This window comes from Bos indicus x Bos taurus, chromosome 6, assembly GCF_003369695.1.
Source record: "Bos indicus x Bos taurus breed Angus x Brahman F1 hybrid chromosome 6, Bos_hybrid_MaternalHap_v2.0, whole genome shotgun sequence".
NCBI classification, from domain to species: Eukaryota; Metazoa; Chordata; class Mammalia; order Artiodactyla; family Bovidae; genus Bos; species Bos indicus x Bos taurus.
In genome coordinates this window covers 99204043-99220950 of record NC_040081.1, presented here as the reverse complement: position 1 = coordinate 99220950, position 16908 = coordinate 99204043, and the positions used below count along the sequence as shown (strand labels likewise).

Below are 16908 nucleotides of genomic sequence, written 5' to 3'. Positions count from 1 at the left end.
CCATGGACTGCAGCCTACCAGGCTCCTCCATCCATGGGATTTTCCAGGCAAGAGTACTGGAGTGGGGTTCCATTGCCTTCTTCAGATTTTTGGCTACTAGACATAATTAATAATTCTGAATTAAGATGACTGTATTATTATAATGTCCCCTTCTACTTGCATATAAGTTGGAAAAAATTGAAAATACTTTTAAAGACATGTTATTTTCTTGTCTCCCTAAAAATGTCCTTTTTAGAGAAGAAAATTACAATTCACCTATGGCAAACTAAGAATTAACATTCTAAAACTGGAATGTTGACCTTGAAAGTTACTGTTGATTTATTCCATTTCAGGGTAGGGCAAAACAGTACCCCCCCCCACAAAAAAAAAAAAAAAAACAACCCACCATGGTGAAGTGAAGATGGTAAACATGTACCTTAAAAAAAAAAATAAGCTGATAAAAGTAGAGGTGGTTAACTGTCTTACCATAACACACTTGTAAATTATAGGTGTCTTTTTTAATGTTGCCTAACTTAGAGCGTTCATCATTGTGGCTTTAATGATAGCACTCAACACTGACCCTGAACTTGCAGAGTTTTAAATAATCAGATCTAGTCCTCTTCTAGCCCCTGCCTTTCCCCCAGTCATTCATTCATTTATGTACACATTTTCTTTGCTCTTTAGATCTTAGTGAAACTCTGCAGTTTTGTTTCTCCGGCCGAGGAGCTGGCTCAGAAAGACGATCTCCAGCTTTTATTCAGTGCAATAACCTCTTGGTGCCCTCCCTATAACCTGCCTTGGAGGAAGAGTGCCGGAGAAGTCCTTATGACCATATCCCGTCATGGTCTCAGTGTCAACGTGGTGAAGTATATTCACGGTGAATATCTCGTAACGTATTCATTCTGGATGCTCTGAATTTTCTCCGCCTTTCTCTCCTCATGTGATGGCGAATTTGTTTCTCTTGTTCACTTCTCCAAAGATTCTATTTTAAATGAAGAACTATATTTTCCAGGAGAAAAAAATTAAAGTGTTTCAAATGTAAAAAATCCTCATGTTCTCAATAATGGATATCCAGGAGAGTTAAAATAACCTTACCTTTAAGTAAATGATGTCATAATAATAATGCAAATTCCGCCTCATTGCCTCTTCTTCCTTCCTCTTTTGCTGAATGAAAAGAGATTTTTTGAGATGCTATAGTTCAAACTCTTTCTGAAGATATTTCATAAGTAGACAGATAATCTGTCCAATGGGGCATGAATAAAATTAAGTAGATTCTTTATCAGCACTGAAAAGAAATTGTCTATTTTTTTAGCTCATATATATAAATATGTGTCAACTATCCCTTAAAATGGGTCAATAAGAGAAACAGACAATTGTAGCATCTCAAATAGTCCACTTACATACACACACACACACACACACACACACAAATTGGAAAATCTTTCAAAATAGCTTTTAGTACATCTATTCATTTACCTAAAGTCCATCAGTCATTAAATGTTTCTTACCTCTGTTCCTGTGTTAAATCTTCTTAGTTATTGTTATATGACCCTGGATTTCTTAAGACAAATAAATTTTTTTTAAAGATAAGAGAGGGAATGTCTTCTTTGAAATGCCTCCAGCCCCAGAAGTCATGGGATATAACTGTGTTTTAAACTAGTGCATGTATAGTGCAGACAAAACCTGAAGTATTTCTGTATCTTAATTGTCTAGATGCACTCTAATTTGAACTTTTAACTAAATAGATTTTTCTTCTTAACTTAGAGTTTTTAAATGTTTCTCCATTTTTTATTATATTAATATAAAGGTCAAAAATATCATTTGGCAGCAGGCAATCATCCTTTTTAATAATAAAACTTCTAAATATGATGTAAAAACTATTATGAATGTCAACTGATTTTCAACACTTCCTGTATTACTCTTTGTTTACTACTTAGAGGTATTGCTTCCCTAGTCAATTGGAATCTTGTATTTGCTTTCAGAATGTGTACCATTTATCTTACCATATTTTATAAATATACTAAAATTTAATGTTTCATTAAATACCAGTTAAGAATGAAGTTTTCTTAAGCAGTTGACATAAGTTATACACAAACACACATATATTTATTCAGTTCTTTATTTTCTTTGTTTTTACAGAAAAAGAATGTTTATCTACGTGTGTTCAGAATATGCAGCAGTCAGATGACCTGTCTCCCCTAGAAATTGTTGAGATGTTTGCTGGGCTTTCTTGTTTCCTCAAAGATTCCAGTGATGTTTCCCAAACTCTTCTGGATGATTTTCGGATATGGCAAGGATATAATTTCCTTTGTGATCTCTTGCTTAGGTAAAACCCCACATTATAAGAATGTATTTTAATTGTCTCCTCAGTCTTCTCATCAAAGGAAGCAAAGTAGTTTGGGCTATAGGGAAAAAGAAATCAGCCAATCACTTATGTAAGGTATACTTTATACTCTTAGCTTTAATCACTTCTTTTTTTTTTATTCCTATTCTGTCAAGAGAGTACAAAGAGTGAATTTAGAGTTAAATTGGAAAATGTAGGTTGCACACGTGGATTCAATGGTTAGATGTAAAGAAGAAATCTGCTCTTCCTTAGCAGCTGAGGGAGAAGAGTTTGGACGAACTAATTAACATCTTCCTGAAGTGTAAACTCTTTGTGCTTAATTATATTTTTGGTTTTCCTTAATGGTAATATCAATGCTATCAAGCTATTAATACAGTTAGTAGCAAGAATAATTTTGCAGAATGAATGAGGTGCTGAAAATGTATGTATAAAACATAGTAGTCTGAAGCTACTTAGCAGCAGCAATCTAAAAGTGTTTTACTAGCCTTCTTTTTCATCCCAGATGTTCCTTGCATATACTGGAAAAACAGCTGGTTACAAGTTTATTAGGAAGAGGATATTCATGCTAGTTGTTCCCAGGCCATTAATCAGTTTTAAGTTGTTTGATTTATTGTCAACCACCACTGTTTTGTAAACTTTTAAGTTCTAACACCAGTGTGACCTAGTTGCTGTTACTTAATAGTAGGCAACCCCTAAGAATATAATTTTGCACATATATCCTAATTTACAAATGAAGACGTGAAAGTTTATGAAATAACTATTTAATATTACTAATTGATGCTGTCCTTTAGGAATTCAAGAGTCTTAAAAATGTTGGTAACTTGTTGAAATAATTTCAACGTATGTTTATTGATCCTAAAGATACAATTCTAAATGCAGACAAAGTTTTATGTGTATTAGTGCTCCTGAATTCTGATAGCTACTAGCTGTCCCACTCTCCACATCTATGGTTGATTCTCCATGGCCATTAAAAAGCATATCTATGACGAGTTTATACTGACATGGAGAAGCATGTGCATAACACTAATTAATGAAAAAAAAACAGGTTATAGCATTCTTTGTATAGTATAAAAATATTTATTATTAAAACATAACTTTTCACATTAAGAAAAGACAAGTTTAAAGGAATTAAGTTTGTTTTAAAAAATTGTTAGACTCTCAGAACTGTATTTAAATGTACTCTAATGCCAGTATTTGAGTTAATTAATGAAATGCAGATGCAGTCTTACAAATCTTCCCCTAGAATTCACTGTTTAAAATTATTCATGGAGAAAATGTCTTAGGAAAGAAATGGTTAATAAGGTTTTTGGTTGTAAACAGTGAAACTTATATAGAGCCTTAGGGAACTTAAAAGATATTTAATCTAATTCTTTTATATTAAGAAACTTTCTACCAAAGATTAATGATTTACTTAAAATAATACTGTTAATGGCAGAATCAACATTTATCAGGTGTTCTGACTATTGGCATAATTTCTTTCAAATACACCATCATATCTCATAATTAAATTTGTAGCTTTATAAAAATATCATGTGTTTATATAGGAAAAAATATAAGAAGAAACTTCTTGTAGTAGTCTGTACATTTATTTATTGCATATAAAATAGAAATTTTCTTTCTGTATTAAATTTTAAAATACAACACAAGAGAAAACATATTTGCTAAATCATACTTTTTCTAGATTGGAACAAGCAAAAGAGGCAGAATCCAAAGATGCCTTGAAAGATCTGGTTAATCTGATAACTTCCCTAACAACATATGGTGTCAATGAACTAAAACCAGCTGGTATTACCACAGGGGCACCCTTTTTATTGCCTGGATTTGCAGTACCTCAGCCTGCGGGCAAAGGTGAGTCTCCCCCCCACCCCACCCCCACCCACCCGCCCCATTCTCAGCCATTCAAAGAAATAAGGAAAGAATAAATGTATCCAACAGATTGCTCTTTATTTATGTTATTTATGTAAAGGTAATATGCTGTTTTTCATTAAGGTTGGTCCTTTTTATGGTATAATTTCTTGAATGCCAGTCTTTAGCAGATAAAATACTTGAAAATAATATGAAAATATCATAAAAACAATGAAATTTATATTTTAGTATTTCATTTTAATATTCAAACAGTTTAATAATTCAAACATGCCTCTGCTGAATGTTGGCACCCCACACATTTCCGCCCTATGTACATGGAACTTGAGTGACTCTCTCTATGCCTGTCTCTATAAGATGTATGTATAGAAAGCACAGGTGCAAACAGTTGGTATTTTACTAAGGAAACCTAAGTACAGAAAAGTTACATTACATACTTTCAGGTCAGAGAATACATTTTATAGTTCAGATTTCCTAGCTTTGGCTTTTCTCACCTAGTAATCTACTAAGAAAACTTATTGTATATTAATAACATTTAATTATGTAAGAGTGCAAGTTTTATAGTTTATGTAATTTTTTAAATGCATGCTAACCATTCTGAGCTTCCCTGGTGGCTCAGAGGTTAAAGCGTCTGCTTGCAATGCAGGAGAGCTGGGTTCGATCCCTGGGTCGGGAAGATCCTCTGGAGAAGGAAATGGCAACACACTCCATACTCTTGCCTGGAGAATCCCATGGACGGAAGAGCCTGGTGGGCTAAAGTCCACGGGGTCGCAGAGTCGGACACGACTGAGCGACTTCACTTTCACTTTCCCATTCTGAAAGAATGTGAACCCACAGGCTTCTAATAGTTCTTTTCACATTATTGTTACATACTAAATATTCAATGCTGTGGTGATATTTGCATGTAAAATTTAGCCAGAAAATATCATCATAGCTGGTTATTTCAATTTCACAGCACATTATCTATGTATTTTATAATGTAGAACCCAGCAGTTATAAATTGTTAAGCCTATGAGAATAAATAGATATACTAGAATACACTAAATTTAATTTACTAGAGAAAATTATATTGAAAAGTCATGACTTAAATTGAAGTTGTCGTACTAACTTCCATAAGATGTGCCCTCAGTTTATAGGTTATACAGAACTTCTTAAATAAATAAAATCTAGGAGTATTTTACAGAGCTGTTCAATATTTTATTTAATATTAAGGAACAATATTAAATTAATGCTTCTAATTTATAGACTCGAGCTTAAATATTCCACAGTTAACTCTTTCTGTGTGTTCATCTAAACATAGCTCAGTAATATAATTTTTATTTTAGGTTTCATTATTTTATTTGGTTAATCAATCTGATTGTGACACTGAGATAATATTTAGTTACACAGTAGTGTAATTTTGTAATGAGAGAATTAATGCAGCTAAATTAACCTTCCTCATATTTCTGCCTGATTTTATCTCATCTGTAACAGGGATAATTCACATATAACCTTAGCACCTCTAGGGATTATTTTGAGAATTCAGCGACATATGTCTATGAAAACAAGATTAACTAGAAGGGACGTTGCCCTGAGTCAAAACCCAGGTTACCCATAAGTGGCATAACCTTTCTAAATATCAGCTTCTTCAGAAACATAGATGTAATATTCTATAAAATGAATAGATCAAACTAGATCATTCTGAGTTTCATTTATGACTCAAAATTATCTTTCTTATGGCTTGTTTAGACTCAAGGAGATATTAATGGTTTTATTTCACATAAAGAGATTATGAAATACGGGGTTTTTTTTGCCAGCAGTATTGAGGTATAATTTGCATATATTAAAATGTATCCTTTTTAAGTGTTGGGTTTGAGTTTAGGTAAATACTTGTGGTTGTGCAGTCACCACCATGATCATCATAGGGAATATTCCATCCATCTAAATCTGATGCTGGGAAAGATTGAAGGCAGGAGAAGGAGAAGACAGAGGGTGAGATGGTTGGATGGCATCACCAATGAGTTTGAGTAAGCTCCGGGAGTTGGTAATGGACAGGGAAGCCTGGCGTGCTGCAGTCCATGGGGTCACAAAGAGCTGGACACGACTGACTGAACTGACTGAACTGATCCATCTAAAAGTTTCCTTGTTCCATTTTATATTCAGTCCCCTCTCATCACGCCCTTACCCTGGTAACCACTGATCTACTTTGGTTTTGCTGTTTCTAGAATTACGTAAACTCACTCCTAAATTACGTAGTTTCGTGTATCTGGCTTTAGTATTTCTCCATGTTATTGGATGTATCTGAAGTTCTTTTTTAATACTGGATAGTATATCATTGTTTAAATATCCTGCAGTTGTTTATCCATTCACCAGTTGATGTTTATTTAACTATAATGAATAAAGTATTAGGAACATCTGTATAAAACAAGTCTTTGTGTAGACATACATTTTCATTTCTTTGGGGTGGTAACCAAGCAGTGGAATTGCTGATACATATGGTAAATGTATGTTTAACTCGATGAGAAACTGCCAAACTGTTTTCTAAAGTGGCTGTCCCATTTTGCATTCACATCAGCTATGTAATGAGAATTTGTTGTATAGTCTCAAAAACGGTTGGTGGTGGTAATCTTAATTTTAGATATTTGAGTATGTAATAGTATATGTTGGTTTTTGGGGTTTTTTTTTACTTTTTTCTAAATTATTTCAAGCTTTTTTCATATTCGTATTTGCTGTCTGTGTCTCGACTTTGGTTCAGATCTCTGTGTCCAGTGTTTGATAGCTTTGTTGGTTTTATTGGAATTTTTAGAGTTCTTTAGATATTCTGGATAAGTCCTAAGTATGTTCTCTTAATCTTGACATGCCTTTTCTTTTCTTGGTAGTATCTTTGAAGACCAAAAGTTTTAAATTTGATAAAGTCCAGTTTAGCACTTTTGAAATATTTTATGGGTTTTGCCTCATGTTTAAGAAATCTTACTTAACCCACATTCACAATTATCTTCTCCTGGTTTCTTCTAGGAGTTTCACATTTTTAACTCTTACGTTAAAGTCTGTGATACATTTTAAGTTAATTTTTGTATATGGCTGGAAGTAAGGTTTATTTGTTTTCCCAGTACAGATAGGCACATGTGCTAGGACCCTTTGTCGAAAAGATTGTATAACTATTTACCTGGAAGTCTTCTCAATTCTGCTGCATTAATGTGTCTGTCCTGAAGCCAATGCTGCTTCAGTTTTGGTTGCCATATCTTTAAAGTCTTGAAATGGAATCATTTAAGTTGTCCAAGTTTGTTCTTCCTTTTCAAAATTATTTTGGCTATTCTAGGTCTCTGAACTTCCACATAAATTTAGTAATCTTTGTGTCGATTATTGAAAACAGAAAAAGCCTGCTGAGATATTTATTGGGAAGTACATTGAACCTGTAGACAAATATGGGGAGAATTGGCATCTTAACAACATTGCGTCATCCAATTCATGACTATACAGCTTTCCACTTATTTACGTCCTGGTATTTTCTCTCAGCAATGTTTTATAAATGTCCATTGTAAAGAACTTTCCTTCTTGTTCTTAAATTTATTCCTAAATATTTTTTTTGAAATGTAAATAAAACTTTCTGTTACTTCATTTGTGTGTTGTTAGTTTATAGAGGAGATGATGGTCTTTTCACAGGAATGGAAATGAGGAAATACGGTTGTGACAATGCTGTTTTATGTAACACTGGTAGAATGAAGCAAGGATGGTCATTTACAAATTTTAACTCTTTGGTTTGGACTGTTTGTAAGTTGGAGCTGTGTATATTCTGATATCAGTTCAGTTCAGTCACTCAGTCATGTCCGACTCTTTGTGACCCCATGAATGGCAGCACGCCAGGCCTCCCTGTCCATCATCAACTCCCGGAGTTCACTCTGGCTCACGTCCATCGAGTCAGTGATGCCATCCAGCCATCTCATCCTCTGTCGTCCCCTTCTTCTCCTGCCCCCAGTCCCTCCCAGCAAGAGTCTTTTCCAATGAGTCAACTCTTCGCATGAGGTGGCCAAAGTACTGGAGTTTCAGCTTTAGCATCATTCCTTCCAAAGAAATCCCAGGGCTGATCTCCTTCAGAATGGACTGCTTGGATCTCCTTGCAGTCCCAGGGACTCTCAAGAGTCTTCTCCAACACCACAGTTCAAAAGCATCAATTCTTCGGTGCTCAGCCTTCTTCACAGTCCAACTCTCACATCCATACATGACCACAGGAAAAACCATAGCCTTGACTAGGCGGACCTTTGTTGGCAAAGTAATGTCTCTGCTTTTGAATATGCTGTCTAGGTTGGTCACAACTTTCCTTCCAAGGAGTATGCTTCTTTTAATTTCATGGCTGCAGTCACCATCTGCAGTGATTTTGGAGCCCCCGTAACTAAAGTCTGACACTGTTTCCATTGTTTCCCCATCTATTTCCTATGACGTGGTGGGACCGGATGCCATGATCTTCATTTTCTGAAATGTTGAGCTTTAAGCCAACTTTTTCACTCTCCGCTTTCACTTTCATCAAGAGGCTTTTTATTTCCTCTTCACTTTCTGTCATAAGGGTGGTGTCATCTGCATATCTGAGGTTATTGATATTTCTCCCGGCAATCTTGATTCCAGCTTGTGCTTCTTCCAGCCCAGCGTTTTTCATGATGTACTCTGCATAGAAGTTAAATAAGCAGGGTGACAATATACAGCCTTGACGTACTCCTTTTCCTTGGAACTAGTCTGTTGTTCCATGTCCAGTTCTAACTGTTGCTTCCTGACCTGCATACAGATTTCTCAAGAGGCAGGTCAGGTGGTCTGGTATTCCCATCTCTTTCAGAACTTCCCACAGTTTATTGTGATCCACACAGTCAAAGGCTTTGGCATAGTCAATAAAGCAGAAATAGATGTTTTTCTGGAACTCTTTTGCTTTTTCAATGATCCAGCGGATGTTGGCAATTTGATCTCTGGTTCCTCTACCTTTTCTAAATCCAGCTTGAACATCAGGAAGTTCACTGTTCATATATTGCTGAAGCCTGGCTTGGAGAATTTTGAGCCTTACTTTGCTAGTGTGTGAGATGAGTGCAATTGTGTGGTAGTTTGAGCATTCTTTGGCATTGCCTTTCTTTGGGATTGGAATGAAAACTGACCTTTTCCAGTCCTGTGGCCAATGCTGAGTTTTCCAACTTTGCTGGCGTATTGATATAGTTGATACTATTTATCTTACTTTTTGTCAGTTATTTCTTCAGGCTACTTTGAGGCATGTTTTCTTCAACTTCACTGGTTTCCCTTTCATTATTTATGAAAAGAAAATTCCTTTTACCAAGGACTTTTTACCCATTCAGTGATAATTACTTTTAAAAGAGAAAACATGAATATATCTACCTTATGTTGCTGTATACATGGATACAATTTAGCTACCTTATTTTTATTGCTGATTTTAGATCAAGTGAAACAATATAGAAATATAAAATTTTAAAGAAAAAAGTAAACTGAGTTATTAGTGAAGTTGGTAAATATATCTGTTTGTGTAAAAGCTTAGAAATGATTCCTGTTTCTATATAGTAGAAGCTTTATAAACCTTTTTATCCCCACCGGCCGATAGATTTTTTTTCAAAAGAAGAAAATCAAAGAAAAATGGAGTAGTCCTGTTTAGAAACCACTCCATGGTGGTTTTTTTTTTTTTTTTTTTTGCGAGGTTGTACTCTGTAATTCAGAACTCTCTATAGCTTCCACATTTGTTCCCTAAACACAGTGTTTTATGTATATGTTGTAATAGAGAATATGTCTCTTCATAAAAAAAAGACCATACCTATCTTTTTCAGAACTCTTCTGTGACTTCACCATTACAAATGTTTTCTCATAACATGTCAATTCTCATGACATATTAGGCAATGTAAAAGGATAATGTATTTTTCCTTTTCTTCATTTTTGTTCACACTAGTATCCAAAGTGTCCTGCATTGTTCATCGCAGGATTACTTTGAAGGGATTTTTATCTATGCTGGTTCTATCATGGACGCAGATGTGGCCAGGGCTCATGTTCAGTTGGCTTGCAGGAGTAGAACCCTGAGGATTGTTTACAGCCAGGCACCATTCTGATTGGTCACTGACGTGTATAATTTGTTCGTTATCTTCTGTCTTATACTTCCTAAACGTTTATTAGTTTCCTTCCTCTGGTAACAGCCCTATTGCCACCACCTTAGTTGAGGCTCTAGAGATCACTCCCCTGGATTACCATAGGTGTCTTTTTTGTTTGTTAATAATTCACTTATTTGGCTGCATTGGGTCTTAATTGCGTCTTGTGGATCTTCATTAAGGCACATAGACTCTCTGGTTGTGGAGCTCAGGCTTAGTTGTTCCGTAGTATATGGGACCCAGTACTGCAACCAGGGAATGAACCCGTCTCCCCTGCATTGAAAGGTGGATTCTTAACCACTGGACCCCTAGGGAGATCCCTTTTAAGTATCTTTTTTTTTTTCCTTTCAAATTCTATTTATTTATTTATTTTTCATTTGAAGGATAATTGCTTTAAAGCATGCATTGGTTTCTACCAAACATCAACATAAATCAGCCATAACTGGGACTTGGTAACAACCTAGAGGGGCGCGATAGGGAAGGAGGTGGGAGAGATGTTCATCTAGGTGTCTTTTTAACTGCTGACCTTTCTATTCATTTCTGTTCCTCAGTGCTATCCTCTCAGTGTTGCATGGAATCCTAACTCCCTGTGACCTGGAATCTGAAAAACAGTATTCAGTGTGTTTACTAAATGAGTGTCTGCATTTCTTTATTCTTATTTCATTTTGCATTTTGCTTATGCCTGTACCATTTAGGCTCTTTTTTCAAACATAAGCGTTTATATTTTACATTAGGTTCTGAATATAGGAAAGCTCTGTTCTTTCTTATATATACACTGATTTTTCTAAACCTAGAGTACTTCATTTCTTTTGTTTCTGCTGGTATAGGCTTGAGAGTAATGAGACGGTGATTGTCATCTTTTGTAATGACTTCCTTACTTTACTCTTATTTTAGTTATTTGTGTACCAAATAGCTTTTAATCAGTTAATGCAAATTTTGAAATGTATACAGGATGCATCTGTTAAATTATTAGGGCACATATGTGTCAATATTTAAGGGATTTTCCTATCTTATATAGAGCAGCCTTTTTAATCATCCTTTAGATCTAAGTATTCTCCCTTGCTCAAATTAAATATTGTAGTAATTAATGGCTATGACAGTCCTAAATAACTACTCCTGATATCCTCAGCATTTAAAATAAACTTCAAATTTGTATGCCACTAGTTTTGGAATTGTAATTCAGTCATTCCTTTAGATATTTTTCCTGATAGAAAGCCATATTATTAGATTCTGTTTAGTTTCATTGTATATGTGCTGTGTGCGTAATAGCTAAGTTGGGTCTGATTCTTTGTGACCCATGGACTGTGGTCCTCCAGGCTCCTCTGTTCATGGAATTCTCCAGGCAAGAATGCTACAGTGGGTAACCATTCCCTTCTCCAGGGGATCTTCTGACCCAGAGATCAAACCTGGGTCTTCTGAATTACAGGCAGACTCTTTACTGTCTGAGCCACCAGGGAAGCCCATTGAGGTTGGTTGGTAATGTGCCTTATCTTTTGTCAGTGACATCACTTAAAATTAGGTTTTAAAGAAAAAAACAGATAATGAAAATGAAACTTGAAAAGATCCAATTTTTTCACATTACATCAAATTCATCTCCTTTAAACTCTTTTCTTAAAGGTGAGAATTGATATTGTCACATAGCTAAAAGATGCAAAATACTGATTAGACGTATTCTTTAACCTTATTTGTCACATGTAGTCAGATTTTTGCATTTGTATGTTCATCATTCTATCTAAGCTTGGTTTTTAACTACCTGCAGGTAATAAAAAGTTAGCGATATCCTCAATAAGAACAAGCATAAAATTAATAAGGAACTGGAAATAAAGATTTGGCATTTGCCACACATGGAATAAGTTTATATGTTATAAACAAACAGAAAGTTAAAAATATATATATATTCTGAAGAGATTTTTTAATCTTTGCCTTTTCAGATAATGTCCAAGCCACAATGTCTGAGCAGTCTTTCTAACCCATTTTATTATTTTTCCTAGTTCTGTGTTCATCGTCTTTCAAAAATCCGTCTTATTCTGTGAGGCACCGTGTTAATATTTTGATCACTCTTGCAAATGCTCTATATTCCTAATGGTTGTGAACGTGAGGACAATTTTTGTAGGCAAAGGCTTGTTTTCATTTGCCTTGCATACTTTCTATGTTAATTTCTTTACAAGTATTTTCAGTGATTTGCCTTATAAGAGCTATTGTATACATATTTCTTTTTCCAGCTTATGTGTTTGAAAATCAGGTATTTATAAATATAGCTAGTAGCTGGCCATAAATTGCTTTAACAAATGTATATGTAAGGAAATTGTACTTGTGGCTTGAAACAAATTTCCAAATTAAAATTTATGAAAACTGTAGTGTTGTAATTAAAAATGGAAAGCTGGAACTCAAGGGTATTTTCCCCTCCTGTTTCCTGCTGCCATTCTTGCTTTTCTCTTCAGCCTAAAAGTCTTTTCAGATTGAGAGGTAACTGTCCTTATGGTCAAGGACAGTGTTACAGATAGTAAAAAGCAACACTCCTGCACATTTCCAAACTCTGAAGCCTAGACCTATATAATTTGCTTTATTCTTTTGAAAACTGTCTGATGTTTCAGTGTATACTCTTCTGGAATCAGAATATTGATAATACTGCATTAAAAGCCTAATCAATATTACTCACTTTTAATTAAATGACTGAACCTGATGAAGAAAAAGAAGACCTTTTGTGAAAACAGGAAGTGTTCTTAGTGAATAGAGGATAAATGTTACAGTTCATCATCTGCTTAAATAGATTACGTTGCCATGATGAAAATATCATATAACACCTACTTTTGTGTTCTGGTTTTCTACTTTAGGTCACAGTGTGAGAAACATCCAGGCCTTTGCAGTTCTTCAAAATGCATTTTTAAAAGCAAAAACCAACTTCCTCGCCCACATCATTCTCGATGCCATCACAAATATTTACATGGCTGACAACGCCAACTATTTCATCCTCGAATCACAGCACACACTGTCACAGTTTGCAGAAAAAATTTCTAAACTCCCAGAAGTACAAAACAAGTACTTCGAGATGCTGGAGTTTGTTGTTTTTAGCTTAAATTATATCCCTTGTAAAGAACTTATTAGTGTTAGCATCCTCTTAAAGTCTAGCTCTTCTTATCACTGTAGCATTATCGCGATGAAAACACTTCTTAAGTTTACACGACATGACTACATATTTAAAGATGTGTTCAGGGAGGTGGGCCTTTTGGAGGTCATGGTAAACCTTTTGCACAAATATGCTGCCCTCTTGAAGGATCCAACTCAGGCACTAAATGAACAAGGTAAAGCCATTTTCCCTACTTTTAATTCTCTTTGGCAGAGGAGTTTGGGCAGGGTGTTTTGTTCATGTTTTGTCTTTCATTTGGTTATGGATTTGAATTACTTGATAACGTGCATAATTGTGACATCCTTGTGAATATTTCCCACAAGTTAAAATTTGTTCACTCAACCTCTGTTAGAGAATTGGGAAAAGGCAGGGGAGGAGACAGAAATATGTCATGGTGGAAGAGAATTTAAGGTAAAACTGAGGAAACCATTTATGATCCGCATAATTAGTGTCTTCTACTTTGTTAGGGAAAAACAGAAAGCTTCTAGAAACAATTGGGATGTTTAGGTGCCTCAAAATGTTTATTAATTATAGATAGCACATTAGTTTAGTATATCTTTTTAGTGATATTTATGCACATATACATTAAGTACCTTAAATTTGATGTTCTTTGTTCTTTGTGATAAAAGCATAGTAGTGTCTGGCACTTAGTATTAAATGTGTTGAATGAATTAAATTGAATAGACAGTACTACTTACAAACTTTTTTTTCCTTTTTGGTGCATTAAAACCTGGCATTCTTCTTTGTTGACACTTCTTTGATTAGGAAAGCATCTGTGAGAAGGATACATTTTACTTTGTCATTTTCCCTTTTAATATTTTTTAGATAACTGTAGCTTTCTAGCCATACCAAAATAAAATCTATAAACATTGACTTTACTTTTGGTAGCTGGTAGTTTAGACATATGTACCTTTTTTTAAAAGGTTATATTGAGTCAGCCCAAAAGTTTGAGTTTTAACATCTTGTGGAAGAAACCAAATGAACTTTCTGGCCAACCCAATACTGTGTCATTTGTATTAGTGGTAAAATTAATAGAAATAAAATTTTAATTTGTTTTAAGAAACCTAAATCCAGAAAGAAAGAAGCTGACAAGTTTTGTGATTCGGACCTTTGATTCTTTTTCCTAGGGGACTCAAGAAATAATAGTTCATTTGAAGACCAAAAACACCTGGCTTTGTTAGTCATGGAGACTTTGACAGTGCTTCTTCAAGGGTCAAACACAAACGCAGGTAATTAGAGAAGCTGCTTCTAGCAAGTGCACTGGTAAGATAGTACCTGTGGTTATATCTTCTCTAATGATTCTTCTGAGATGCTCTTGGCACTTAGAGAAAATTCTATTGATTCATTGATGGTACTATCCCATCTCTAGACATGCAATACTTTTGACCTTCCTAAATTTATGAATGATAAAATATATAATATTATTATTACTTCGGAGAAGGCAATGGCACCCCACTCCAGTACTCTCGCCTGGAAAATCCCATGGATGGAGGAGCCTGGTGGGCTACAGTCCACGGGGTCGCTAAGAGTTGGACACGACTGAGTGACTTCACTTTCATTTTTCATCTCATGCATTGGAGAAGGAAATGGCAACCCAGTCCAGTGTTCTTGCCTGGAGAATCCCAGGGACGGGGGAGCCTGGTGGGCTGCCATCTATGGGGTCGCACAGAGTCGGACACGACTGAAGTGACTTAGCAGCAGCATTATTACTTCAAAATGTATTCTTATGGTTTTATTGCTTTTTATAATATGCCTTGTGTTTGAAATATTCTTTTTCTGTTTGTTTACTTGTATAGTGCGGACTCTTCGTCAGATAACTTTGCTTATTTAAATATTTTCCTGAAACATCTGCTTCACATTGTGATTTTCTTAATTATTCAGTAATTCAAATCAGAGTATTATAATGTTATAACCTTAGGGAAATACTGAAAAGAATAAAACTTGCTTCTCCCAGGGGAAAAATGGATTTAGTAAATCTTTTGCTTTATCTTAGGGCTTCCCTGGTGGCTCAGACGGTAAAGCGTCTGTCTGCAATGCTGGAGACCTGGGTTCGATCCCTGGGTCGGAAAGATGCCCTGGAGAAGGAAATGGCAACCCACTCCAGTACTCTTGCCTGGAAAATCCCATGGACAGAGGAGCCTGGTAGGCTACAAGTCTATGGGGTTGCAAAGAGTTGGACACGACTGACTTTACTTTACTTTTGCTTTATCTTTAATCTCAACTTCTCCTTAATCCTTTTTTTAACCTGTCATTAATGAACAGTCCATTGGAAGGACTGATGTTGAAGCTGAAACCCCAATACTTTGGCCACCTGATGCAAAGAGCTGACTCATTTGAAAAGACCCTGATGCTGGGAAATATTGAGGGTGGGAGGAGAAGGGGACAACAGAGGATGAGATGGTTGGATGGCATCACCAACTCAATGGATATGAGTTTGAGTAAACTCGAGGAGTTGGTGATGGACAGGGAGGCCTGGTGTGCTGCAGTCCATGGGGTGGCAAAGAGTTGGACACAACTGAGCAACTGAACTGAAATGAACAGTCCAACTGTATTTATAAAATATCACTCCTGCTTTTAAACAAATAAAGCTAAGAGTTTAATATGAGCTGTTATATTAGTGGCATATACGAGGTACTCTAAAAGCATAAAGGATAGATTGCTATTACTTTGGAGGAAATACTAACTGATAATTTGGATTACTTGGTCTATGTGTTTTTTTTATACCTGAAGATGGTATTTGATGTAAGAACAGTATCATCCATGGTCAAAAGCACAGGCTATAGAACAGGGCTATAGAGACATACATTCTGCTGGCTGCTTGCTCTCTGTATCACTGACCTGACACCTTACTCAACTTCTGCATGTCTCGTATGCTTATCTGTAAGCAGGTAGGGGATAAGGAGATTAAATAAGTCATTCTACATAAAGCCTTTGGAACAGTACAGCAACCAATGCTTTCTATTATAGAGTTTATTATTTTTTTTTAATGAATAGGGGCTCAGCCACCTTTATCTCTTTTTTAACATTTTTATTGGAGTACAGTTGATTTACAATATTATGAGTTTGTCATTTTTGTGTCCTCTACCAACTTAAAACGTTTGATTCCTTATAATTTTTTCTCACTGTAAGAATAACTTATTCCCTTTTTTCTTGCTACTGTTTTGGAAGCCTTGTTTTCAGTTTAAATCTCATTTATTTGCAATATTGTTCATCTAAAAGCCTTTTACTAAACTGATTTCAAGTATCGCTTGGTAAAGCCTCTGCATAAAAATACTGGTCATTTTGGTAACCACCTACGAAATTTCTGAATGGTTGAGATTTAGAGAAATTGGGCATGTGGAACGTATCAGGGCATTCTTGCATAAAGGAAGCCTAGAGGAAATTGGTATATGCCTTTGCTGACATCGCACAGTTTTGTACTGTAATTGTAAATTTAAAAGGAGATTTTGTATTTTACTTTAAGCGGTAAAATTGCTGGGTAGGTTTTATGTGCC

The 16908-nt window shown here is 35.3% G+C and overlaps 1 protein-coding gene across 3 annotated transcripts in view; it reads left to right on the top strand.

Annotated features, from left to right (window-relative positions):
- WDFY3 (WD repeat and FYVE domain containing 3) overlaps positions 1–16908 on the top strand; it is a 283520-nt gene that overhangs the window by 126108 nt on the left and 140504 nt on the right. For all 3 annotated transcript variants that reach the window (XM_027544940.1, XM_027544939.1, XM_027544938.1), the window contains 5 exons: positions 664–856; positions 2119–2305; positions 4005–4171; positions 13122–13589; positions 14542–14643. In XM_027544940.1, coding sequence (XP_027400741.1) covers positions 664–856; positions 2119–2305; positions 4005–4171; positions 13122–13589; positions 14542–14643 — 1117 coding nt within the window. The remainder of the gene's footprint in view (positions 1–663; positions 857–2118; positions 2306–4004; positions 4172–13121; positions 13590–14541; positions 14644–16908) is intronic.